General features: G+C 36.8%; 1 protein-coding gene across 2 annotated transcripts in view; it reads left to right on the forward strand.

The window, feature by feature from the left end:
* Positions 1 to 27,425, forward strand: part of LNPK (lunapark, ER junction formation factor) — a 42,386-nt gene extending 14,961 nt beyond the window's left edge. The window contains exons 5-10 of one of the 2 annotated variants that reach the window (XR_001878579.1): positions 1,937 to 2,155; positions 5,128 to 5,233; positions 5,938 to 6,008; positions 7,278 to 7,448; positions 15,090 to 15,349; positions 21,662 to 27,425. Coding sequence is in view for 1 of the 2 variants with exons in the window: in XM_017838376.1 (XP_017693865.1) it covers positions 1,937 to 2,155; positions 5,128 to 5,233; positions 5,938 to 6,008; positions 7,278 to 7,448; positions 15,090 to 15,286 (764 nt within the window). In the remaining variant the exon portion in view is untranslated. Of the gene's footprint in view, positions 1 to 1,936; positions 2,156 to 5,127; positions 5,234 to 5,937; positions 6,009 to 7,277; positions 7,449 to 15,089; positions 15,992 to 21,661 lie in introns of those variants that run through there. The other variant, XM_017838376.1, reaches the window with a different exon arrangement.
* Positions 27,426 to 27,643: the final 218 nt, after the last annotated feature.

The raw sequence follows: 27,643 nt of genomic DNA on the forward strand, positions 1-27,643 counted from the left end.
ACAAACTTGAGTATAATGGATAATAAATCATGGGTCATAATCAATATATTGTTTGAATATGAGTCATGCCTGTTAGTCAGATGGCGTGGAGAGGATGATGCAGTTATTCTAGTGTAGTAAAACTTGAAAGGTTACTACTACTGTCTCTCACGAAAAGCTCTTGAAGACATTTTAATGGTGAGGTTTGTCATAAATGAATACTTAATTAAGATAAAACTCTCAACACAGGAGCAGTTTTCAAAATAGAAACAAGTCACCAAGGAAACCTTAATGGAATTTCTGCAGCTACCAATTTATCCTGGTTTCCAGATTCTGAATAGCTTAAATAGTGAAGGGACAAACTTTACTTTCTAAAATCAAGTTAAAATACAGAATCTTCATACTCATCTGGTGATCTAACTTGGATGATGAAGTTGTGTGAAGTGATGCGGTCATGGATTTGAAGGGTGGCAGGGGAAAACTAGTAATTTTTTCTGCTTTGTAGGAAACTGAACTAGGTGGATTTTTAATAAGAGTTTGAACACTTACAGTTTTTTATTGGTGTTACCAAAGAATTTTTAATTCTTTCTTCTATTGTATATTAAATGTTATTTATACAGACAGATAAGTAGGCAAGACCATAACCTATGTATGTTGCAATTTTCATGGCACTAGATGTTGGTGGTTTGCCAACACAACTTTTATGTTTGACCTAGTACTTCAGTGATAGCAACTCTTTCTTAGCTAGTGTAAGCTGATGTCACACACTCCCTCCCCCTTCTCCATGTGAAGCAGAAGCTTAGTCTGGTAGTGTTGTACTTTTAGGGACAGGGATCATTCCTTCAGTCTCAGCACACCCATTTTCCAGTGGCTGGTTGCCAGTGGACCTGTAAACTGCCTGCTAAGCATTTAAATTCTTCCAGCCTGACACAAAGTGAGCAGATAAAAATCTCTCTAATCTTGCAATGCATGTGGATGATTTTAAAGTCCAAATGTAATGTGAAGTTCCATTTGTTGTGAAGGAAGACAAGCAAGGTTGTTCAAAGTGATGTGGATGCTATATGCTATATGCCTACTCTGTAGGGTACTGTAGTCTTAGTTGTGGGCATGTAGTCTTACTTGTTAACCATGTTAATGTCTGCAGACTTAAAGTGACGGTTTCATTTCAATTTGATTTGTTGCAGTAGTGTATGAACTTCAGGTTTGCATGATTATTATAATATTCAAACCATAATATATTACTGTGGTGATATTCCCATTGGACTTAATGAGAATTCTGGCTTCAGGTAAGAACAACTGAGGAAACCTTGTAAGTTTTTCATGATAATGATTTAATAGTAACCCTGATAGTGATGTGAGAAGAGGTAAAAGTAAAGACATGTTCCAGCAGAGCCTGTTCTTGCTCTATGACAATTCAAGCATGTGATTTCATGGTAGGGTTGCTGAAACAAGTGACTGAAACTATGATCTTTTGGTTTTAGAATTGTTTCATTTATCCAATCTGTTTTTTTTAAATAACTTTGGGCACTTAGCCTGGCCATTTTAGATTCTGACTGAATAGTTTTGGTCCCATGGAAAGCTCAGTATTTGGAAGCATGTTTAAACCATGGAGTAAAAAGTAGTCAGTTGTGTACACTGTGGTTTGAGTCTAGCTGTTTGTCTCTCTAACGTTCTGCCTTAGAGAACAGAATCATGAGGTGTCTGCTAATTTCCTTCTAGCAGAATCTTGCCCAAAGTATGTAACAGTTAATGATTATTGCTATTAAAATTCAGTATTCTGTGTGGTATTTACTTCTATGGCATGCTCAGCCAGGTAGCTGGTGATCTTTAGTTTCAGACCTTCCTGGTTTTGTTTGACTCTGTAATTTGCTGATTGGAATAAAACTATTAATTTACTACTTCTAATATCTTGCTTGGAATGCTAGATGTTAAATTCAGTATGCATATTTCTTGTCAGAAATTCGTCAGAGAACTGCAGCTCAAAGAAATGCTTCTACAACCCCACCTGTGACTCCTAAACAAGGTTCTCCCAAGTCACCTGTTCCAGCATCTCCTAATCTGCAGAGAGACTCATCAGGTCTGAGCGGAGTCCCAGAAAGAACTGTTGTGCCATCCTTGCAATCAAATGTTTTACCAAGACGCCCTGGATCCCCTGCTACTTCAGTGCCTGGAATGGGTAAACAGAGCACTTAATGTTATTTACAGTTTATATTGTTTTCTCTGGTTACCGATAAAATAGGCCATTTTCAGACAGTATGGAAATGGCATTTCATTTGGAAATAGCAGAGCAGTTATCTGATTAAGCAGGAGTTCCATATTCAATTAGCCATAACTCTTTACAGCTGGCACCTTTTGATGCTGAAACCTATTGCCTGAGCTCATTTAACTGTTATGGCTTCTTTGTTTAAATGGCAATAAAACTTTGCAGTATTCTGTAGTCAACAATATAGCATACCTTTTTATGTTCTTAGTTTAGAAGAGCTGTATGCTTATATAAATCAGGTGCAGAGGAGAACACTTTCAGAATACATTCCTGTTTCTCACTAAACCCTGCACATATTTTTTTAACATACATCTTGACATTTATTTAAATTTTTACTCTAGAAGGTATAGTCATGCAATCTATACTCATAGATTAAAGTGTAAAATACCAAATACAACAGAAACGTTGTCTCTGTTGTAGCTGAACTCTAAAATGGCATTGTTATTTTGGTACAAGAGTCAAAAGCTTAGCACTAGGTTGCAATCTGGTAGAATTGAGTACTCCTTAAAATTTAGTTTCATATCCTGAAAATGTTTTTCCCTTGATTTCTAGTTTGGTGTTCAGGTGGAATGGACTTTATTAAATAGAATATGAACTAAATTATATTGAAAGGATTGCAAAATTTGGAAGTTTTGGGTGGGCAGTATTGTTCTCATTTTCCTCATAGGTGGTAAAGCTGTGTATGGGTTCATGCCAGGCCTTTCATTCATTGTAGGATGTTTGGCAAGTTGAATCACAAGGCAAGAAAGGAGATGAAATGCTTTCTTGAATATAGAAGGAATGCAACTTGCCAAGAATCTCATGACCACCACTGTAATGTGGAGTGGTTCTTTGCTGTATGTACAGGGATCAAGAATATGTTTCTCTGCCCTGTGTTCCTGATTTTTACTTGAAGCTACTTAAGTCTTACAAACTGCATGTCCTTCCTTACAAATTTCCATGATGCAGTCAAAAAGTAGGACTATACATAATATACCTGCTCTCTAGTGGAAGATCTTGGGAAGCTGAATTTTAAAATGCCTTTTCATATTGTTTAGTGTAATGGAGTAAACTTCTCATGGGAAGTTGTGGTCTCACTTCTCTGTAGAGTCCATTAAGCCTTATTTTTTGTTAGTAGTTCTTTGCCTGTATTATGAAACTTCTATGAACTGTAAAGGCAAGTTATTAGTAAATCTTGATTACCTCGAAGTACTAAAAATTAGCTCCTTGCACAGGAAATTGGTCAATTGGTTATAAACCACATCTACTGATACCTGCTTACTGAAAATTCCGTCATGAATTTAAAATTGCACGTTCCTTGTTAAGGAAGCTGACTATATAATAAAATAATATCAGCTATATAATAGCTTTATTCTTAAGGGAAGATTCAGGCACATTGAATAAGCTGGATGAAATTCAGCCTTTACTGCATAAATGACTCAGAGAAAGAAAGAAACTGACTTGTTTGAAAGGACGGTTGCTAAGCCTGGGAATTAAAATATTCAATGTAGTTTCTGTGATAATGTCTTACAGGCACTTTTTTCCCCACTAGTAACTGGTATTTTGACCAAACATGTTATTTTGTCATAGATAGCAACGGGAGCCACTGCAACTGTCAGCTCATACAGAAGCCCTGCTTTTTCTTGTGTTTGCCCAAACCTTCCAGGCATATAAGATGATGAAGTTGTAGTGAAAAGTGTGTAAATTCAGTATCTATAAGAATAATATTGTATCTGAGTTTATGCATGGCTTGCAACAAATATGAATAGCCTACAGAAGATTAATAATTCATTTTCATTATGCTATATTTTGTAGAGGAGAATCAATTTAACGTGTATTACCACAGAGCTCCCATATGTTTGAAAATTAATAACCAGCAGGTAGTTGAGAGTTTGCCAAGCTTTGCAGAAATGACCAGTCTTTCTACAATGATTGCTTTTGATGTTTATATTAATTACTGGTGTCCATAACAGCATGAGAACCAAGATGGTTGGTCTGAATTATTAGCAGACAGTTAATTGAAGTAGTTCTTGGAGTGTGTTGTGATGTTCCATTCTAGGTAACTTTTATTCAATTTTTACTTAGTTTGTCTTTTAGAAACTTTTAATATATTGGTGATTTACAGGTCATACGAAAACCTGGGTTGTTTGAATATAGACCTAAAACATTTGAGTGTAAACCAGGTATTCGCAAAATTATTCTAGAGCTTTAATTTTATTGCAGATTGTATCAGTGCATTTTCTTGATAGAAGTCTTTCTGGTTTCTGTGAACCTTTAGGAAATGCATTTTGCCTGACCTCTGCTTTAAACAGCTTTTGCAGAATCCAGTTTATATTGCACTGAATTTGTTCTACCTTGCTGCTGTGAAGGTTTTCTTGATCTGGCTTCCTGCCTGAGGACAAAATACGGGAATAACTTGGGAATACATTCACTGGTTGTTATCTCCTGAATTCAGTCCTCTTGTTTGTGAAAATGAGGCCTATTTTAAAAACATTAAGTATGAAACTTTTTTTGTACTTATTGTTGAAGAGTTGTAAGTTGCAGTATTTTCTGATCAAATTTTCTTGTGCTTTTAAAGATTGGGACAGTCCATTTAGATCAATTATCCAGTATTGATGAGACCTGTTCTGAAAGGCTGTGCTGTTATGAATAATGCAGCCTTAATGGCAGGATTAGTCTTGTTCTATATGTAGCACTTAAAGAGGGCACTATTGAAAATATTTGATTCTTACAATGTTTGACATTTGCCACAGGTTTAAAAATCTTACAGCTTTCCTAGTGGACTGAGAAATATGACCATGTCTATTAAGTAGGTGCAATTATTTTATTACACTAGAACACATAGTAAAATATCACATATAATAATATAGTTGAAAATAATTTTGACATAATTCATGTCTTCCTAGGTCTTCATCCTCCAGGCCCTCCTTTGGCAAGACCTATTCTTCCTCGAGAAAGAGGAGTTGTGGATAGAGTTATTGAATATTTGGTTGGTGATGGTCCTCAGAACAGGTAAAAGTGTTATAAAAGAAATATTAAACACTTAGGGGAAAGAAAGCTTCTTAACCTTTTTGTTTAAGCCTGATGTCAAGTTAAAAGGATTGCAAATGAATTTGTCCAAAATTTTCATAATTAAATGGTTTTTTCTCCTTGTTTCACCTGGTATCTCTTTGCAGGTATACTGGTAATATTTTGGCAAAATTAACCTCTGTTTTGGGTGGTATTAGCCATGTGATACAAAGAAAAATTTGTGCTCAAGTGGATGAATGTTCTATATTTTGAACAAAAAAACCCCAAACCGATTGCATTAGCACTTGAGCTTTATATCCATTTTAAATACCTTTAAGATTGTCTTCAGAACTGTCCAGTCCTTTCAGACCTTCCATGTTAACTGTGGTCACTTTTCGTATTTACTGTATTCTAGTGAATATTACCTTAATTTAGGTGTTATTTTCTGACACTGATGATATTAGAAATATGTTGAACCATGAGGTTTAAAGTGTAGCTAAGAATATTTCACTGTGCTTAAACCAACTTTAAATCCTATTATGTAATATGCAGATTTACTTTGCTTTTCGGGATAATAATTTCATTGTGGAAATTACCTTTTAAGAGAAAATATCTAAGGTATTAGTCAATATGTAAGGTAAAATACATCTCCGTTCAGTGTGTTATTACTTAAACATATGTAATTATATATTATTCATACTTTCCAGGTATGCCCTTATATGTCAGCAATGCTTTTCCCACAATGGTATGGCTTTGAAGGAGGAGTTTGAATACATAGGTAAGAGATAATCTGTGTTAAACTCTGTTACTAGGCTTATGTTTCATAACTAGTATTCATCATACTTTTTTTTGGTTGCAGTTAAGTACTTAACTGTCATTGTGAAGTACCAAATCATATGGAAACATTTCTGGGTAACTTATTACTCTGTATCTAAAGACTTCCTTCAAGACTTAAAGAAGTACTTTATTGCAACCTTGAGGTCAAGCATTTTACTTGTAGAAAACTGTTCAGTGGAAATAAGCTTCCTCCAGTACATCCCTGAACATTGCTACTGGCTATGAATGGTTCTCAGAAGGGTTTTATGTTGAGAAGCTATCTGACTTTAAAGTGTGCCTCTTTTAACAGAACTTAAAATTTTGCTTTGTCAAGAAGATCTTGGGGAGATATCGGAAAAAGAGTGGGAACAAGCCCTAGGGGGCTCTATGTGAGTTTATGGCTGACAATAACTTGAGACAGACACAGCTCTTTATAGAACACAGATGTTTTATTTTGCCTGCCTTCTACCACAAGTGTAAGCCTGATACTTAAGAAACCAGGGAATCTGAGATAAATCTTCTATTTAATTATGTTTTGCTTAATTTTATAAGTAAATATACAGCACTGAATGTTTCTTATGAAACCAAAGATATGTAGTCTGTATGTCACCTTAGTTCAAGTGAGTTCACAACTCAACTGTGCCAGAAATTGCCACTTCTGCCCTTTTGGCAGGAGTGGGGAGAGCAGAAGTAGGTGCTTAACTGCTAAGTGGTATCTAGTACTTCTGCAGAACAAAGCTACTTTTTCTTAATTAAGCACCACTGAATCAGAATGCTCCTCAAAAAGCAGAGAGAGACATACCTTGTGGAATTTCTATCATCTCCTTACTCAAAGGGTGAGGAAAGTGGCATCTTAAGGGGAGCAAAAAAAAAAAAATTATCTGCCAACTAATTTATTTTGTAGGAAAGAATAGAAGAACAATGGCAACATCTTGGGGTACTGAATTGCATTATTATGTTCATTGTGGTCAAATCTTTAATAGCATTGGGCTCTACTCAGCACGGCAGCGCTGAAAGCAAACAGGTTTTTACAAAGCAACTGTATGCTGAATTTAAAAAAGGACCTATATGGAACTGCTTGTGTAAATTTGGTGGAGATACTTTCAGGTACTGATGGTCACTTATTTAATTCTCTTTTTTTTGTGTTTTGGGCTGTCAGAATATAGTGTAGGAAAAAAGGTGAAATGTGAAGTCAATTAGTGAGGCTACTTACGGGGTCTGCTTTGTGTAGCATTTAGGTGTGCCTACTGCTTTTTCCTGAATCCTGCAAGAAAAACTAGACCTCAAGCTCCACGACTTCCAGACTTCAGTTTTGAAAAAAGGCGATCTACGGAATCGCAAGCTGAAACTGAGCCTCTAGAACCCAGAGAGAAAACGCCCCAGGAGACTGAACAGACAGAAGGTATGTACTAATCTCATCAAGTCTGGTCTTTTTAAAATGTCTAATGAAATCCCCCCTGTCATCTATCTCTCTGTTTAGATACATTTTTTTAATAAGAATAAAAACAGCTGAAATAATCAAACACTGCTCAAACAGGCTTCCTGGTGAGGTGGTCGATGCCTGTCAGTGTTTGAGGCATTTGAACAATGCCCTTAACATGCTTTAACTTCTGGTCAAGCCTTATATAGTTGGTCTAGATGATTGTTGTTGGTCCCTTCTAACTGAAGTACAGTTTATTCTGACTTCATAATAAGTGCAGTTTATATGTTTTCTCAGTTCTTGTCCCTGCTTCTAACTTAGGTTGTTAGTGTCTTTTTTCCTGTACTTTAAAACTTCTTCATATTAGTTAATATCTCATGCAAGTGATGGCATAACAAATTTTTTCGCTCAAATGTTACTGACAAACAGGAACTAGCACTGTAAATTACAGAAATGGTTAAGAAGGGACTATGTCCCAAAGTAGTTAACTTTCACTGTGTTTGGCAGGTTATTTGATTGAGGTGTGTTGGAATTTCTGCCTTTGTTCCTTTTGCTCTTTTCCTCAGGGCAGGAAAATCTAGTAAAACTGCCTTGTTTAATTTCAGGTAGTTCAAAGACAAATTGTCAATTTTAATTTAACATAGTTCCTTTTGAGACATTTTATAGTCTGCAGATACAGTAGGCATCTGGTGTACAGCCAACAGGAAGATGCAGTGTTTTAAAAGACTCCAGAAATTACAACTTCAAACCAGAAGATCTCCAGTTAGATGTGCTATTGAGTGCTTGATGGGACTTCATGTTAGTTTAAGCAGGGGTCATGGTGGGAAGCTATTGAATAGTGTGCAGCTAGAAACACACCAACTGTGGGAAACTCACAGTGCAATAGAAAGCATGTTTCTGCTTGATTATTTTTAACAGGGAGCACAAAATGGCTTTGGCCTTTATTTACTGGCATGGGAAGGCTGCACAGGACCAGTAGGGCAGTCGTATCTAACAGTGGCTGTCTCAGAGTGTGGCCTTGTGAGAGTGCATTGTAGCAAAAACTTGGTTGGTTTCTTTTCCTGTGCCACAGTGTGCTCCTACCTCAAAGAAAGTACTGTTGCTGGCATGAAAGTAAGAATGAATGCAGATGCATGAAACTAAGACAGTGAAAATGTCTTATTTGCCCTCAAATCATAGAATCATCTTTTTAGTGAGCGGTAGGTTTAGATGCTTCTTGGCTACTTTTGAACTTAAAAGATAAAGACATTATTTATTACTGAGATCTTTAAAAGTGGGCTTGTTTTTGTGACTCAAATGGAGAAGTCCTTAAAGGATACTCAGCTCTTGGAGTTGTGTGCCTCAGGGGCTTCTGAGTATTATAACTACAGGTTATTAGAGGTTTTGGGAGGGGTGTTTGCTAATTAATCTGGTATTATCATTGAAAGAAATGGTTATCAAACTATGCTTTTAGTGAGCTGCTGAGTCAGTCTATAAATGTTGTATAATAAGTAAAACCTTAAAAATTAGTGTGAGATTTTCATTAGGCACTTCAGAGGTAGGACTGAAAACTTCAGAAAGCAGAATTTTATCAAGTATTTCAGGAGAAAAATAGGATGGCTTTATTGCAGTAAATGTGATTTTACCAATTTACCTTTAACAATGAAAATTGTTTTTTGTGATGTGGTCTTGTATTAATGTACTGCTTTATTTAAAAGCAACAAAAAGAGCAACTGTGGGCTTCATTCCCCAGTTCTCTTTTCTTGATAGGAAGTATGTGGTGTAATTTTTCAGAAGAGGCATATGAAATAAGTAACTGGTATACTGATTTTTGGTTTTCTAGGTTAAATAGCTGATCTTTTCTGAATATTTAATCTCTAAGATGATGTAAGTCATTCTGTTATGATAATTGCTAAGCAGCCAGAAAGAGTATGTGTTGATATTTTCCATAACTAATATCTAAGAAATACCTTGTTGATGTAGAAGAGGCCAGTGCCTGTCTGTGACTTGCTGTGAAGGAATCTCTTTTGAATGAGAAAATATTTCCAGTAAATCACTTTTTCCATCAGAACCGTAATATAAAGCATAACTGCTTACATGCAGTTGGGCTTTATTAGTAAATGAACATATTCCTTGATTGTAAGGTATGAATCTATCATTAAGGTAGAGCTCTGGGGAAGCCTTCTGTTCACCACAGTAATACAGCTGCTGTTGTAGCAAGAATAGAGAATATCTTGCCTTGCAGATGTAGACAAACATTAACATCAGGAAACCAACTTCACCACAATGTTGACAACACAGAGAAGTCCCAGCTCTTCTCTGTAACTCATTTAAACCATAGCTTTATAGCTCAAAGAAACTGCAAGCTAATGTGATACAGAAGTGCTATAAATATTTTTTACCAGTCAGCTACTTTGACTAATGAGTAGAGCAAGAAGCTGAATCTTTTTTCAGTTGTGTGCTCATGCAGTGACAGCATGTTACATACAACTTCTGTGGATAAGAGATCTGAAGAATGGTTATGGGAAGTGCTGTTGGCACCGAACTTCGGAATTTTGTTTTTTTAATCTTCTTGAAATACGAAGTCATCAGCTGTCAGTCTGATGCAGTTTACTAGTACAAATACCATGCTTACTTATTCAGCAGAGTAACTTGGGAAATTTTAGTACCAGAATGAAGAAATATACTTCAGCTCTCTTCTTACCTTTTCCTTAAATGGCTTACTCTTGATGGTATTTTTTTCTTCATTAAAGGCTAGTTGGTTTTCTTATGTACTTTTTTAAAAAGCATTAATGTTTGGATCGTATTGAAAAACCAACAGGAACAACTTTTAGCCTCTTGATTAATTTTGCCTTGCCTATATTTAGTACTGTTATGCTGCATTCTTGATTCAGGTTTATCATTTAGCACTGTTTTGAAGGTTGAAACAAAATTTGGCTGCTTCAGATTTGACTGCAGTGGTCAGCACTTCATGGACTGCTTTATGTATTGTCTCCAGATTTGTGTGGAATTCCTTGACCATCTTGCTCAAATATTTTTATGATGATTTACTACTGTGTGCTATGCTCTTTCCCTAGTTCAGCTACTATACCTAGAACTCAGTGATTTCTCAAGCAGACATAGGTCAGCTTACCTTGAGTTCAATGGCTTGTAAACAAGTTCTTTTGGTTTTAAAATGTATTATGTTTCCAGTCAACCACAGTTCAGTTTTGCTGAACAACATAGCCTTGCTTTTTTGGTAGGATATGAAGGGTAGAGGGAATGCTATGCTATTATCGGACTTCTTTTTCAAAGGCTTCACAGTAGCTTTCTGTGATAATCAAAGCCATTAACAGGCTATTGTGAGGCACATGTTCCTTAAAGCTACTTCAGCCACATGGCACTATGTGAAAGTCTGTCTTAACAAGGAGCTGTAGTAGTGAAGAAAACTTGTCCCAAAGGTCTTGAAAGCACAAGTAGCTATATTTTAGAGCAATTATCTTATACTAGTTTTTTGAATTCCCACATAAGAGGTATTTTCTACTTAATTTAATAGTGATGCAGTATTGTGATTTCACTGTGAAATACTCTGCAACAAGAGGAGGGGTAACTGACTTACAGTGTGAAGTACATACACTTTTTAAGTACTGTGGATTAACCAGGAGTGTTGGGACTAAAAAGAACTGCTGTTGCCAGGAGCGGGTTTTTTAAGGTTGCATTGTTACAGCTCTTAAATTTGCCTCAGGCCAGCATAGGGCTGTTTGCTGTTAATATCATGTAGGTGTAGCTACATTCTTTGATTAAATCATGGATTAAGTGTTAATCATCAAGGACACTTCAATTTTCTGGTGTTATCTTTAAGTTTGTAGTCAGCTTTCGCTTGTTAGCTGCTCTCACCTTAAATACCTTAAATCATGCAATATTGAAATCAGGTTGACTTTAGGCAAGCTTTCCGTTAATTGCTGTATGTAAAATGGAATCACTATATATTTTTAATGAAGGCTGATCATATTTGGAGTTAGCATCACTTACTCTGATTGCCTGACTACTGTTTTAAAGGACCTACTCTTGAGTTCCTTATAACTTTGTCAGGCATAATTATAAGACCAAAATTTTTCATGTAACTTTGTTTTAACTGAATATTCTGGAGAGTTTCAAGAGTTCCAGTAAGTTTAATCAAGAACAGAGTGAAGAGAAAAGTCATATAATACCTGACAATTTTTGCTTAAAGAAGCACCGTCTCCATACCTTTTAGTAGAATATAAAAATGAAAGCACCATCCTTCTCCTGTTCCTCTGAATATAGATAGTTAGAATATGCACTTGATCGGGTTTTCATTAGAAGCTTCTCCTTGCTTCTGCTAGGGCTGTGATTGTCCCTGGGACTTAACTGAAAGGTGTTGTAGATGGCATCCTTCTGATCAGACTGAGCAAATAGTCTCTTTACCTGTGTTAGAATGAGTCACTTCTGCAGAGTGCTAAGCAAGATTCAGCTGAGGACTGCAGGACTGAAACTCTGTAAATAAAGTAATGGTTGGGCTATGCTACAGATGAGTTGAGAGGGCATGGAGCTGCATCTTCCTTACATCCTGTTCTGTCTTTGACTGAGCCTGAATAGCAGCAATAAAGAAGGAATGTAACTCAAGTGTGGAAGGATTGTAGCAGGAAAAGGCACAAACTTATTCATAGAATTTGAGGCCGAAGGAAAAAATGCAGAGATGAGACAGAAAGAAAACTGACAGTTGGGAGATAAAGATTGAGCACAGGCAGAGATGGGATCAAGATGGAAATTGGAGAGCGGGAAGAGAGAGTGGGATGGTCTGGAAAGTAACTGGGAATATTAATTTGCTTGGGCAGAAATAGGGGGGTTGACTATCTGAGAGATGGCTCTAGAGAAATTTTGGAACAAGATGCCAGGACAGAGCAGCCTGTGGTTGAGAAAACAGAGAAGGAAGCTGAATCAGGAGGCAAGTCAACTGCAGACTTGCTGAGATGAAAGATCAAGTCTGACAAAAAAATGGAGAAGCTGAGCTGCTCTGAGCAACCTGAAGTGGAGCCTGGAACTAAATGGAGCCTTGTGTGGGAAGAGGGGTCTTAAGTTCTTGGTGTCAGATGGCAATTGTACTTGGTCTGATGGACAAGGGTGTGTAGCAGCTCCTCTTGTCAGTTATGACCTGAGAAACCAGAGCAATGGTTCTAAAACTTTCATCCCTGCTTGAATTCTGAATGTCAGCCTGAAGCAGTCTGATTACTTTCAGACACACAGCCTGTTTTGATAAATATGAGCAAGTGGCATTTGACTGGCACTGTTTTTCTCAGGGGTTGATTTTTGGGACCAACACTGCTAAATATCTTTGTCAGGAACATGGATAGTGGGACTGAGTGCACCTTCAGCAGGTTTGCTGGTGACATCAAGCTGTGTGGTGCAGTTGAGGGAAGGGGTGCCATCCAGAAGGACCTTGACAGGCTGGAGAGGTGGGCCTGTGCAACCCTCATGAAGTTCAACAAGGCCAAGTGCAAAGTACTGCACCTGGATTGGGGTAATCCCAAGCACAAACAAAGACTGGGAGAATGGATTGAGAGCAGTCCTGAGTAGAATGACTTGGGAGTATTGGTTGGCAAGAAGCTTAATATGACTGGGCAATGAGTGCTTGCAGCCCAGAAAGCCAGGGCTGCATCAAAAGAAATGGGCTGCATCAAAAGAAATATGACCAGCAGATCAAAGGTGGTAATTCTTACCCTCCACTCTCGTGAGATCCCACCTTTGTCCAGCTTTCTGGGCCTGACCTGTTTTCAGCTATGATAGAGTTAATTTTCTTCTTAGTAACTGGTATAGTGCTGTGTTTTGAATTCTTGCAGGAATCATGTTGATAACACAGTAATGTTTTGGCTGTTGCTACGTAGTGCTTATTTTAAGTCAAGGAATTTTTGGTGTCTCATGCTCTGCCAGTGGGGAGCTACACAAGAAGCTGGGGGAGAGCATAGCCAGGAGAGGTTACTTGAACCAGTCAAAGGGATATTCCATACCACAGAATGTCATGGACAGTATACATAAACTGGGGGGGTTTGGATGTGAGGGGCTGATCACTGCTAGGAAATGGGCTGGGCATCAGTCAGCATATGGGGAGCAGTTGTATTGGGCATCACTTGTTCAATTTTTTTTCTCTCTCCTCCCCCCTTCTTCCCCTTCCCGCTTTCTTCCCACTTATTTACAGTTGTTGTAGTTGTTACTATTTTAATTTCTTTCAACTATTAGACTGTTCTATTTTTAATCCATGGTTTCTAACTTTTTGTGATTCTCCTCCCCATCCCACCAGGGTGGCAGGAGGGTGGGTGGGGAGTGAGCCAGTGTCTGTGTGATACTTAGTTGCAGGCTGGGTTTAACCACAACAGACCCCCAGCATAAGAAGGACATGCTTCGGGAAGACCTTGGAGCAGCCCTTCAGGACCTCAAGAGAGCTGAAGAGGGACTTTTTACAATGGCATGTAGTGATAGAACAAGGAGAGATGGCTGTGAACTGGAAGAGAGTAGCTTTAGATTAGATATTAGGAACAAATTCTTCGCTGTGAGGCTGGTGAGACGCTCTAATAGGCTGCCCAGAGAAGCTGTGGATGCTCCCTTCCTGTAAGTGTTCAAGGCCGAGTTGGATGGGGCTTTGAGCAACTTGTTCTAGGGGACGGTGTCCCTGCCCGTAGCAGAGCTGTTGGAACTAGAGAGTCTTTAAGGCCCCTTCCAACCCAAACCATTCTATGATTCTCTGAAGTTACAAACATTTGATAAGGCTGACATTTTTGAGCTGTAACTTTGTATCAGTTTTGCAAACTGTTCACCTTCACAGTATATATTAAAGCTGTATGGTATTGACTAATACTAGTCAATAAATAAACTGCCATCAGTACTATCATTCTACAGTACCTTTGCATCATTTAGTACAACACTTTGCGTTCAGTTTTCCTGCTGACTTCGAAATGTGACTCATTTCTCATATGCTACTGAAATCCTGTTGTGCAGCTAGAATTTGCCTCTTTAGAGGTAGTACTTACAATAAATGTTTTTGGTCTTCAAAATATGGATATCATCAAGGACACTCCTATCCCAGATTAAGAGGAAATATACTCCTGTGCAACCTTCCTACACTTGCCCTTGGAAGACTGGGAATATACAGTAATTTTCATTGGATGGTTTGATATGTTCTGCTATTTTTTTTTTCTGGTTGTCTGACTTATGTTTAAAGTAGTTTCCACAAAGTAGTATGTTTAGGTTCTGTTTGCAGATTGAACTCTTACAGGAAAAGTTATACAGTTGGTAAAACTGACATTACCAAGCACAAAGAAGCTGAATTACCATCATGCATTGTTTCTAACATCTCACATTAATGAACAAGCTTAGAGAAATTGTTGAGGGTGAACGGATACAAATAATACATAATATTTTCTTAGTAGGATCTAAACTCTTCTCCATAGCATTTTCTTTATTCTTAAATTTTATAGGTTTTACGTGTGACCCTCTTGTTAGAAAAATCAAATAGTTTTTACCAGTTGAGAATGTCATGCAGTTACTAGTCAAAACCTGCATGTGATTACGAAATGTTTCATTTGCTTTTAAATAATATTAGCTGCCTCCTTATTTCTGGAAATAGTTATTTCATCATTTTTCTTTTCACAGAATCTGAAGATGATGTGGCCCAGATCATTGAGACAAACGAGACAGATGATAAAACACCAAGTTCTGAGCAGCTAAATGATAAGCTAGCTGAGGAAATTGAAAAAGAAGAAGCAGAGAACATTTCAACAACTGAAGACTCTATTTCAGAGTCTATTTCAGCTGAACAAAATGAAGAATCTTTAATGAAAACAGAATAAAGTACTTCAAGTGCCTTCTGTAGCTAGTTTTTAGCTTTGTTCATGCCTGTTGTTACTATTCAGGTGAGCTTTTTTTAATGGTACAACTTAAATCTTGCTTGAGCTTAAACTGCCTCAACTGCCACAGTGTGTCAAAGCTATGTGTAAAAGTGGGTATTGTAAATTAAGCATGTGTCATTAAGTTAACATATAGAATGTATAGTTGGTTGAAGTCTAACAGTTGTAGCCATTGTTTAGTTTGCATATTTAAAAACTTTAAAGTATAAGCTTTGCTAAGGGTGACTTATAGTTTGACATATCTTTAGCTGTCCATGTAAAGAGCAATTACTGACAGCAAGTGACCTAGTAAGTTGGGTCTAGTGAATTTAAGATACATTTTAATGCTGCCCTGTTAAACAAATTGAGTACATGTTAAATACACAGATGTTTACAAGCTAAAGTGTCATCTGACATTTGACTTAAGCATATGAAGTGTCATTGCAGTGGTGTTAATATTATTTGTTGTCTAACTTCTTGACAGAATTCAGTTAAATGGCACTCGGATAAATGGCATCTCCTTTGGTGTTTGCATTGCAGATGAACCAGAGGCACCTACATACAAAACTGTTTTGTGTTTACATAAAATATAGAAAGTCTCTACACTTGATTGTACTTGAATACAAAGTACTATTTATACTTGTACAATAATGACAAGATATAAGTGAATTTTGTGCCTTTGTGTGTTTTGTTAAAGGAAAATAAAGACATCTAGCAGCACTACTTGCTTTGTGATTCCTAAAGCTGAAGAGAATTTGTTCTGCTGTATGCAGCTATTCTACAGTTACTTTGTGCAAATTCAGAAGGAAGATGACACCTTAAAAGGAGAATGTCTATATGTAGCCAAGGTGGCTTTGCTGGACTAGAAATAGATCCCTGAAGAATAGGGGAAGCGCATGTGCATTTGCCAAAAGGCTTTCTTAACTGTGCCCAAAGCTTGTTGATACTATTTATTGTTACAATTACAATTAATATTTGCTGCTGAATTACTGAAACTGTACTTTTTTTTATCATATAGCTTTTCAAGCTAAGGACACTTGTTATACATATCCTGTTAAATGTAACAACTGGGATCCTGGAATAGAATTTTTCTGGTGCCTGGAAGTGAGGTACCTAAATCAATCACATTTTTTTAGAAATAAATGGTGACTATGTGTAACTTGGTTGATTTAGTAGTACTTCTGAGAAGAGTTTTGTGTGCAATGCTCTATGCTTACCTCAGTATAGGGAGAGGAGGAATTCCAAAACAATTTTTAATCTATTGTCTTGGTCCCAAAGGGAACTGGTTTTTACCCTGTAAAGACAACAGAACCCCTAAATCTTAGTAGCTCAAAAGCCCTCTACAAGAAAAGCATATTACTAAATGTGACCTTAGTATCCATGTCTTTTTACAAGACATAATTATATATTACATGAACATCAGTGAATAATTTTCTTTTCCAAATACATGCTTTATCTTCTGATTCCTTGGGGTTAGTTTAGAAGCTCAACTTTGCATCAGTCAGAGTCACGTTTGGTCTGTATTTAGAAAAATGAGGAATTTTTTTTCTGCTTTGCTATCTAAACTGCAATTCATATTTTAATTAGTAGCCTTAATAGAATGTAGGCATGTGATTAAAGATGTACTTATAGATGTTTGACTATACTTACATAAACGATTAGTTACATACAAAATATTTACTATTGTAGTTGGGAATACAAAGAAAACAGTCGCTTTAACAAACATGTCTTACAGTGTGAGAAAAGTACAGGGTACAAAGTGATGGGGAATATTTTATTTAAAATTAATATTAAAATTATTATTTTAATATTTTCAGAGAATGTATTTTAGATTCTAGAACTTATTTAAAATGGAAATAATTTTGCCTGAAAGGGGACAAAGTTTACTTATTATTTTGTAAGATGTTAATCTCTCCTTTGCATTTTGTACCTCACTGATTTGTCTGCTTAAAGGCTGGTGTCTTTGGAGAGGAAAAAAAAAAATCACAGACCACATCAATAATTCAGCACAATAAATTGTTGAATGTACTTACATTAGAATCACTAAAACGAAGTAAAATTTGACATCCTAATCCCTCATACGGCATATGAAGGCATGAATAACTGTCACTTCAGAACTTAAGGTTACTCTAGGCACAGATATTAGTTCCTTTTAAAAATGTGTATCTTAAGCGTCTATTCTTGTGTAGGGTCATATCAGGTCCTTTCCATGACAAGCAGCTGCTGGGCTGTAATGCATGTAATGTCTGTGGAATTGGCTGAGAAAACGATCTGTTATTTTACCTATTAAAAATATTTTTGTTAGCCTGGGACACATGTTTTCACATGTCCTGCTTTTGCCAAAGAAGCTGATGCTTCTTAGGTTGTTGAGAATATGAACTTTTTTGAAAAAGGAGATTCAGTATCTGGAATGGGGTGGGATTTTGTTTCTCCCAGTGTTCTTAAATGTGAAATTAAATGTGGCATTAGCAGCTTTCCACAAGAATGATTATTACTTTTTGTTTAATATGTCACTGAAGGATCAAGTAGAGACAGTCAACCTGATGTGAAAATGAATACTTTTTAGAATGTGAAAACCTAGCTTTTAGATCTAAAACTACCTAGAATTTTTGAGGAGGGGAAGTGTGTTTTAAGCACATGGTAGAGTTTTCCTGGTAGACTTTCATAGTAAAAAAGTATCCAGGCAGTCATTTACATTAACTGCTTCAAAAGGCTTGAAGGTTATGTTAAGGATGTCCTGGTATTTTGGTAGGGAAAAATCAGTTTTTAACTTCGTAATTTTTCAGGGGTTTAAAGCAGCTGTAGTAAATGAGGGTACAGATTTAATTAATCTGTGAGTGAATTCAGGCTCATGGAGATACGTGTGGTGGTGATAGACTATGGGCTTTCCTCAATTTACAGTAAGCATTCACATGTTGTTCCTGCCAAGTATGTCTGCCTTAGTCCTGATAGGAATATGAGATGAGGATTATGTTTCTGCAGCAGTTACTTCTTGCCTTCTGTGTACTGTAAGTGTGGCAGAAGTAAAAGGCACCTGTCCAACAGGAATGGAATCAAAATCCAAAAATACTTGCAGATGAACAGCAGTAGCCACTTAGTCACTTGGTCTTTATAACACCAAAAAAAACTTGGAAGTAGGAGTATGTAGACCAAAAAGGTGCAGTAATTGTCAGTCATATTTAATCCAGTTGCAGACAGACTGTTAAAGATGAGGAAATGGAAGAAAATAGGGGGAAAAATACCACAAGTGCTATGGTTTCATGTTTTGTTGTCTTCTGACTTCCTAGTAGGTACTTGAATCTCAGTTTTTTCGAAAGTACTTAAAAGCCTGGTCATGTGAAAAACCTCGGATGTTATAGGATCCCCCTTTCTTTCTGTGGCCAAAATGAAAAGCAAAATTGAGTGGGGTAGTAAAGTAATACATAGCAAGCTTGTTGGTGCCATGTTTTTATTGATTCTGAAATATTGTGAATGACTGCAGAGATCTCCTTTTAGTCAAACATAGCTTATAAATAAGGGAGGAATTATCTGGACTATGTAAACTACCACAAAAGACAAATGACTGTTCTAATTCAAAATAAATTGAAGTGAATTGGTCAAATTTAAGCTTTACTAAGAAGTCTGCCGAGCAGGGAAGAAAGGCAATGTTATTTCAAACTCTGATACTTTTCTAAAGGAGAAAACAGTTGATTAACCTTGGATATTTTGACAGAAATAGATAATTTAGTGGAATCTTGGTATGACGATGGTTTGTCTCAAGAATTCTGTTTAGGCCACATGCAGGAGAAAGATGCTTTGCTCAATGGCAAAGGAAAATAATGTGGAAGTTGACAATTTAGGAATGGTCTAGAGGTTATCAAAAGCATGTAACTAGGGGTGTGTATGGTTGCCTTGAAGTCAAGAACAACAGGTTTGAACACCATGTGGTGCATGAATAGAAGCCAATGAAGGACTTAATGACAGAGTGAAAGATATTGTAAGAATGGAAGGGATAGTGGTTTTGTCTGTCAGAACAAGGTCTTCTTAATCGAGAGTTAAAGAAGACAAGCTTGCAAACATTTTTCAGAAAATGCGGGAGGGTTTGCCTGTTACTACATGGCAGTACATACCCCAGGTTAATACCATATTCTTATTTCAGAAGTAATAAGGCTGCAATTGACAATGAATCATATTGGCAAAACTTCTTTGTGTTTTAGAGTTAACTCCAGAATAAACAGATGTCAATAGCTTTTAGAATAAACTGTCTAACTATAGCTAGAGGTTTATAATGTTTTTAACTTTCAAAGGCTAGGAGAAACACTTCTGGTACATGGTTCTGAACATAGCAATGTTTGTGCACTTGTAGGTCTTTGGTGATGGATGAGTGAGTAGGGTAGAGGAAATTGTCCATGATTCCATAGTTACATCTGCTATTAAAAACTTCCAAAGTCTTAATCTTCATGAAGTCTGAACACATCCAGTACAGGAGTAATAGATGTAAAGACAGCTTTAAGTAAGCTGCTGCTTCTTATTTATTCTGCTTCTGGAATAAGGTTTTGTTAGGTCTTCCACAGTGTGGAAGACTGTTCATGGGGTAAGGCATATCCTGTCTGCAAATGGTTCACTAGAACAATAACCTTGAAGATTTATTTGACCAGTTCACTGGGTGTTCTCAAGCAAAATGTTTAGGCCCTTGTTTCCTGTCCAGTGACATGATTAAAAGTTAGTGCATCAGATCTCAGTATTTCATGTTTCAATTCCTTTCTGAAATTGATACATGCAAACCTGTCCAGATTTCTGGTGTAGTGAGCATCCAAAGGAGACTGCATAGAAAACATACCCCAGTACAGGCTAATTTAAGAAGAGGCTGCAGATACATCAAGTGCATAAACACTAGGAGGAAAGTAAGGTTTTTTTCAACTGAAAGTTTGAAAGTTCTTAATAATTTGGACAAATAGCCTTGCAGGAGGCATTAGGTTTAAGATGGAGTTGGAGAACAAGAGGGCAATAACAGATTACTCTGTAACCAGTCATGTGTGCCTTCTTGTTGTTGATTAGGAATATATTTAATGAGAGTATCTAAGTGAGAGTTTTGTCTGTTGTCAGGGAGTTTTGGTTCACTGAAAAAGTGTGTGTGAAATGGTTAATTACTGATCTGTGGGAGTGCTCCTCTCTTCCATCGTGTGGTCTTTAGGTGGAGTTCATAGTTCTCAGGTTTGTGGAGGGTGATGAAGGTGAGGAGTTACAGCCGATGGGGCTGACTGGCATAGGGCTGTTGGCTCAAGGTCTTGGTGTTTAGTAACACACCAAAGTTTCTGGCAGAGGAAAAGCTGTAAACTTCCATCAGAAATGTGTCATATTTGAGGTGTATCTAGTTGTCTGAAATTAAGTGTACTTCATGCTCTGGATTCTGGGTCTTTGGAGGAAAGGGATGGCCTCCCAAGTAGGTGGGAATTTCTTTGCACTAGGTCTTTACTAGGGGGTTGTTTACACAACAAATAGAATAAGCTATAATAGTGTTTAACAATAGGAACTGCTACCTTCCAGCATTTAAAAAAAATAATAAATTGAGTTGTCCCTTAAGATCACAAGTCTCAAGGAATTTGACTTCACCATTGCTTTTGATTTGTGGACCTCTCTAGGGTCTTATCAGGTCACATTCAATCTTTTCTCTGCAAGAATAATGATTCTGTGAAGAATAAGACCTAGAGAGTGTATGATGGGCAGGATAGTGAGCAGGGTTTTAAAATGAAATGTATTGATTATACAATAATTTGCTCCCAAACCATGGGGTTTTGAGATTAAAGCAAACACACCAAGATTCTTGATAGATTATTTAACTTTGCAACAGTGCAAAATCTAAAGCACTGTATCATAATATAACCCTTTCAAGGTTGCATAAAATCAATTTGATCATGACTTAAATTTTTGCATACAAGGGAGTGTCCTGACCAATTCTTGTAATACTGGTTATCTCTCACTGTAGTCACTGTGGGAATAAAACTACTTCAGGACTGCCTCTATATGTACCTAGCATTATAGTGCTAGGATTTTCAGTAGATAATTACTAATGTTTTTCAGGAGGGCTTCATAAGCCTTTGCCACTGTAAAATCATGTATTCTCTGTTTTTTGTGACAAAAATAATTTGCAAAAGTGAGGTTGTAACTGCCAGAGAGGAATACATGCAGCAAAATCCTGAGGTAATCAGATGTGGGAGAAAAGGGGTGCGGATACTGAAGACCTGACAATTTTGGGTGTTCAATTTGTAAATTCAAAGTCATCTCTAAATTTGTAACTTATATTGAAATAATAATTCTTTTTCTCTTTCTCTCTCCATTTTGCTGCCTCAATGAAAATAGAGAAGCTGGATTTGTAGAAAACTCAAGCAACAAAGACCTTCCAGCTCTTCTGAAGTGGTCTGCCCTATAATTCCTTGCGTCATTTCAAGGAGTTCTACTCACTTGATGAAACTTAATTTTGACTTGTTCAGCACTCAAAGAAAAACATTTTACAAAACCACCAAGAAAATTAATTTTAAGAAAACTATTTTGAATGATGTTTTAAAGGAAATGTGAAAGTTGTTATTTCTTTAGGAATGTTTGAACTTGTATTTTTTGTATATTGAGCTTTTATTTAAACAGGAGATCCTGTATATTTATAGATGTTATTGTTGTAATAGCCTTGTTGTTACATTAGCAAAGGGTGTGTGTGTTTATGTACTATAAATAGTATCTTTAATCAGAAGTATCATTTTAATCCTAGCTGTGGCCTTGACCAGTAGTTACATCACCTGCAATTGAAATCCCATTAAAATCAATTGCAAAGACATTAATTAGTGTGAATTCTTGGGGTCTAATAGACTTCATGAAATATCTTAGTTTTTCTGCTTGTAATTGAGAAAATATTTGAATTTGTGCTCCCCTTTTGAAATTTACTATTTGACTAAATGAAGTAAATTTTAAAGCATATGAAATTAAATTATATAGCTTGTTGTTTGAATATATGGTGCCTTTGCTTCTCCAGGATAAAAAAATCCTGATTATGAAGAAGCTATTTATTCACTTGATCTTCATTTATGGTTTCAAGGTGATAATTCTGTTTAGTAGTTCCTTCTGTGCTGGCTGCACTCAATCAACATGAATTTCATAGGGTTTTTTTTTTTTTAAGGCCCTTGTGTTACCAAACAAAAATGAGAGTGGCCCAGCCTTTTTATTGCAGTCTCCGCCCCCAAGTTGGACAGGCATATGTAGGAGAAGAAAGTTGTTCAAGGTTGAGTAGATGCTGATAAGACCCATTTATCTGTGCTGCAACCAGTTGTGAGAACTCCTGGCTCATGGCATGAACAGCCAGCTATCTACCCTCAAAGATCCAACTGGCACAGGATGGCAGAATTTTGTGGATGCTGAAGAAGATGCAGGGAAAACTCAGTATAAAAAATATGTGGCAGCTTCAGAGGGAACTGTGGAGTTTCAAAGATGCTGAATTTGGCCCACAGTTACAGAGACATTTCAGGGTAGATGTTACAGGTTTTATCTGAATGGTGATTTATGTCCTTATTCCTCCATTATTGTCCACAAGGTACTGCCCTATGTCACAGGCTTGTATTACCTAATTTTTTTAGACTGTTTCATTTTCATTAGTACAGCTGCTTTAGCTTGTGATCAGTGTACTGCACCTCATTGATAATCTAAGAGGGTATTAGATGCACAGAAGTGGCACCTAACCCTGTCAGTCTGGCTTGATTGACCCCTCAGCTTCCAAAACATGGGTTCATTTTTTTTTTTTTTTTTAAGCCCAAGTTAGCCTGCATCCATTTTCACACACATTCTGGGCAGTTTAAAGGTTGGTCGGATTCGAATATTGCTCTTTCAAATTTGATAATGTATGAGTACAGAACTGTGACCTTTGATACGTAGTAATACATCAACATGACACAAGCAGTAAGTGCAGCAATTACCTTTACTACACTTCAGATTGTGTTTTAGTTCTCATCTTGTAAGCAATTATTTCAGGAAAAAAGGGATGCCTTTAAGTTAAATATATTTTGCAAATAGTGTAAATGCAGAAATTAATCTTTGGGGACTTTTTGATTTACAGGTGAATGTTTTCAAATGAATCTTGGCTTTTAAATTAACATTGGTTCCCTGGTAGAAATGAATCTTGTGCCACTGGCTTTTATACTATTTTTTTTTCTGGAAGAGTATTTTTAACCATTTTTGTTGTGTTCTAATGTAATCTAAGTTTCACGTTCTAATTTATGGCTAAAGTCTGACCCTGCAAGCTGTTGACATGTCACTGTGTTCATGTTGCTCCCATGATAATACTCAATAGTGGGTTATGTGCATGGTAATAATGCAAGCTTACATGCTTTTAAATGCCTTTTAGAACACAAGAGCATATCAGACCTGTACCACATACTGATTTAAAATGCTGTTTTTAAATGTTTTGTCTTTTTCCTGAGCAGATCAAGATACTCTTGGTTTATTTCCAAATGTTCTTTCTCACCTGTAGTTATAAATTATTTGGATAATGATAGTGCACAACCACTACCTGGTAGCAGTATAAAACCACAAATCAGTACTCCTTGCCAAGGAGCATAAAGCCTTGAGAGGACTGATAGCAGTTGTGGTTCTGTGGTTCCTCTGTTCTGTGGACTGAAAAATCAGAATAAAATTACTGTATCATTCTGAGCAAGCAATTGAGTAACCATTGAGTGGTGACTTTCTGTCAATGCTGTCTGTCACAACCCAAATTTGAAGGAATAATTTGAAGTAGACTTTCTTGTTGGAAAATATCTGCTTCTTCAGCAGCCAAGCACTAAGCAGTGTTGGTGTGCTGGACTTAGGCACTGAACTTTAATTGAGGAGCTGGGAAAACCCTTTGTTCTATACCGAAGTGAAATCAACACCTTTTGGAATGGCTTTCTTTAGGCTGTCAAAAATCTAAACCCCTAGTCCCCAGTACCATCTGGCTGTTCTAGGATCCAGGCCCAGGAGACAGCTGATCCCAGTGGCCAATGTGGAATGGGGACTGAATAGAGCTATTCTCTTTCAAGTCTACCATGAGCAGAGGAGTGAGTGCTTTCACTAGGGTAGCTTTCCCTTTTGAACTCTTGCCTGTGGCAATTGCTCACTTGCTGTACATGTGCACTAGTTATAGATTGATAATAAACCTAAAAACTTTCCTAATGCAACTCTCATGGAAGGGTGTCTCTAACAAATTTTCTCGGTATTTTCTAGCAAGAGAAAATTCTTAACTATCATGGTGGTGTTTGTTCTTGGGGAGGAAAATCAAAAGAAATACATTAAACCACCATATAAATTACTCCTAATCAAGCACTTGACCACAGAAATTGTTTTACAAAGCCGAGAAGAATGTGCTAGCTGGGGAAAAGGTGCAAACATGTTTCTGTGCTGTTTCTTGTTTCTTTTGACCTTTACCACGTAAGGGCACTTGGGCCCTTAACTCCTTTAAAATAAAAAAAACCCAAACCTTAGGCCTTTTTTTTTTTTTTTGCATGCTTTTATAAATTCTAAGTGTTAATAGTAGTAACTTATTTGGAAAAAATACTCAACCTACTTTTGTACAGTGTTTTCCATCAAAAAATATAAATAGTGTGTACATGGAAATCTTGAGTCTGTGCTGCTGAGTTAGCAGATGATGGTGGTTACAACAGCTCAGTGGGGAAGTTTGTTTTGCAACTGGAACTCCATGTTTGTAGGAAATTCCTTAGACTGAAAGGCTGCCCTTGTGACTGTGGGCAGAGAAGTGCATTTATTACTTGACTACAAATAACAACAGGAGAACAATGGCAACTGCTCATTGCATGTCAGCATTTGTTGATTGTTGTTTGCTCATGCTAAATTTATTACTTCTGGTAACAACTTAGGCCTCTTTAGTTCTCTGTATTGTATATTATTTGCCATTTTTTAAAAGAGCTGACAACACTGGCATTCCCCAACAGTAGAATCCTTTTTATAATATCTATAAAATATTTCCTTTCTCTTATATTTTAGATAAGGAATACTACTACAGCAATATGACTAGAAGTACTTATTTTTTAGAAATGCTAGGGTTTTTATTTGTTTCAGCTATTTACCTACATCTATATGGTTTTGGGGCTTTTTTTTCAAATGGTGAATGACAACCTAGTTGCAGAAAGTATTGTCTTTTTAGAGTTTATCTTAAAACTTACCAGTTTGCAATGATGAAAACCTCCTGGAAGGAGTTTGTTGGATTATTGAACAAATGGTGAGCAGCTGAAATTTATGGACACTTAATGGAAAGTACTTGACTAAAACGGCATACAACTCGTTGTGAATACTCCTGATATATTATTATAAGGCGTTACATTAGCCTAGTCATGAAGTCTGATCTATTTGATTTTAAAATCTCAGATTGTGTTATGACTAAGTGTAATGATTCTCAGAGCTGGAATATTGTTAGCCATTGTGAACAGTACAGAAGGAGCCTCCGGATGTATAATGTAATAGATGCAATTTTGTTTGAATTTTTTTTCCCAAGGCCAATTTAATTTTGATTTATTTGCCTCATTAACCCAAGGATTCAGAAAATTGAGTGCCACCTGAGTGAGGTATTATTAACGCTAGTGAAATATCTTCAAAATCACTCCATGCTTATAAATTAGTCTTTTGAAAGCATTTTAAAGGCATAATGATACTGTAGTGAAAATGTACAGCATCATTTAAAAATCGCAGAATGCTTATTTGATTTCAGAAATAAGAGTTGGTCACCTGACTTAAATATATACTGATCTATTATTTATGCTTTGAAAATAGAGCTGATAAAAAAGCATAAGTGTTCTTGATATTATATTTTGTCATATCTAGCTAAAAAGATTGAAATCCAGAGAAACAATTTTCTGAAGAAATGAAATAGTATGCCCTCCTGAACCCCTGGGGAAAATAGCCTCTCTGGTTGCTCAGAATACGAAGCAGGAGAACAGTAAAGTAAAACAGACAGCCCATGTCACATTCCTATTTGTACAGTCTGGAATGATGTTTTAAAAACATTTTCTAGTTATTTTTGATAAATAAATGGTGCAAATAACATCTGCAAACCAACCCTGCTGATGTAAGATTTTTCAGATCAGATTTGTTTGTCAGTGAAAGTTCAGAAAATTGCTTTGGAAAACTAAGGTTGTATAACTCCCAAAAATATGCATAACAAATGTACAAGAATATATCTTGTTCTTCTCTTGCCTTCCCTCAGAGAAACTAATGCTGATTCCCCATTACCTTTGCTTCCGGGCTCAGAAGGTAGCTTGATGAAATTATCAGATATCAAAAAGCTCAGTTGCTAAACACAGACAGGTTTATAAGGTGTTAAGTAGCCGAATGTTCGTGTTGATGGTGGGACATCCATTTGGATGTCCATTTGGAATCGTGTATCCTGGTTAAAGCTCTGAGATTTCCCTCGGAGCCAGTAGTGCTGCACTGAAAACTTAGCTAAGGTTTCTAAGATCCTTCCACAGGTGCTGCACCAATGATCAGGGTGTGTGAGTGACAGATGTGTGTGGCCTGGCTGTTGCTTTCTTCAGGTTCTGCCAAAGGCTGGTGCACTGAGGATGAAGGGAAGTTCCTCCAAATCTTGTGACTCCCAGAAGTGCACTCTCCAGTGTAAGGATGCTGCTGCCACTCTGATTTCCATTACTGACATAAAAGCTGAGATGGAAAAACCTTCCTTGGGCAGTAGTATTGAATAACCTGATGCCATGGCTCTACAAATGCCCCATTACCCAAGACTGGCTAAGGCAGCATGTGTCTGTACATCTTCCGAAGCACTGCCTGTTGAGGGAGTGTACTTTCAGCTGCATTTGAGTAATGTATGTCTTCAAGGCTCTCTTATTATGCTTTGGACTTCTGTGGTCTGCAGAGTTGCTTAAAACCAGCTTTAATGTTATTTTTGTACGGATTCTCAGTCAGTGGACTCCGTGTTGGGCTAAATTCTGTGATTATATTCACAGAGTACAAGGTGCATGTATTTTGTAAATATGTATGTGCTTAATAGTGACACCCCCTTTCCAAAAAAAAAGATTTTTTTTTCTTTTTCAGTCTTTAAAAAGTATTGATTTAATAAACTTTTCCCTATGAGCTTGTACAAGACTGGAGTATTACCTGATATTTTAAACTTGAACAAAAGATGAGGTTTACTAGACTGATAACATTTAATTGAGTGAGTCTCCGCTGAATGAAAAAAAGACTTGGGTAGGGAGTTTTTGTCAGGGTCGGGGCTAGCATTCTAGAAAAGTTAATTTCTGTGTTCCGTGTGTATGTGTTCACTGTTCTATATAATTATGGTGGTGATAGCTGACACACTCT

The sequence above is a fragment of the Lepidothrix coronata genome, unplaced genomic scaffold, assembly GCF_001604755.1.
Source record: "Lepidothrix coronata isolate B3197 unplaced genomic scaffold, Lepidothrix_coronata-1.0 Scaffold7, whole genome shotgun sequence".
Classification (NCBI taxonomy): domain Eukaryota; kingdom Metazoa; phylum Chordata; class Aves; order Passeriformes; family Pipridae; genus Lepidothrix; species Lepidothrix coronata.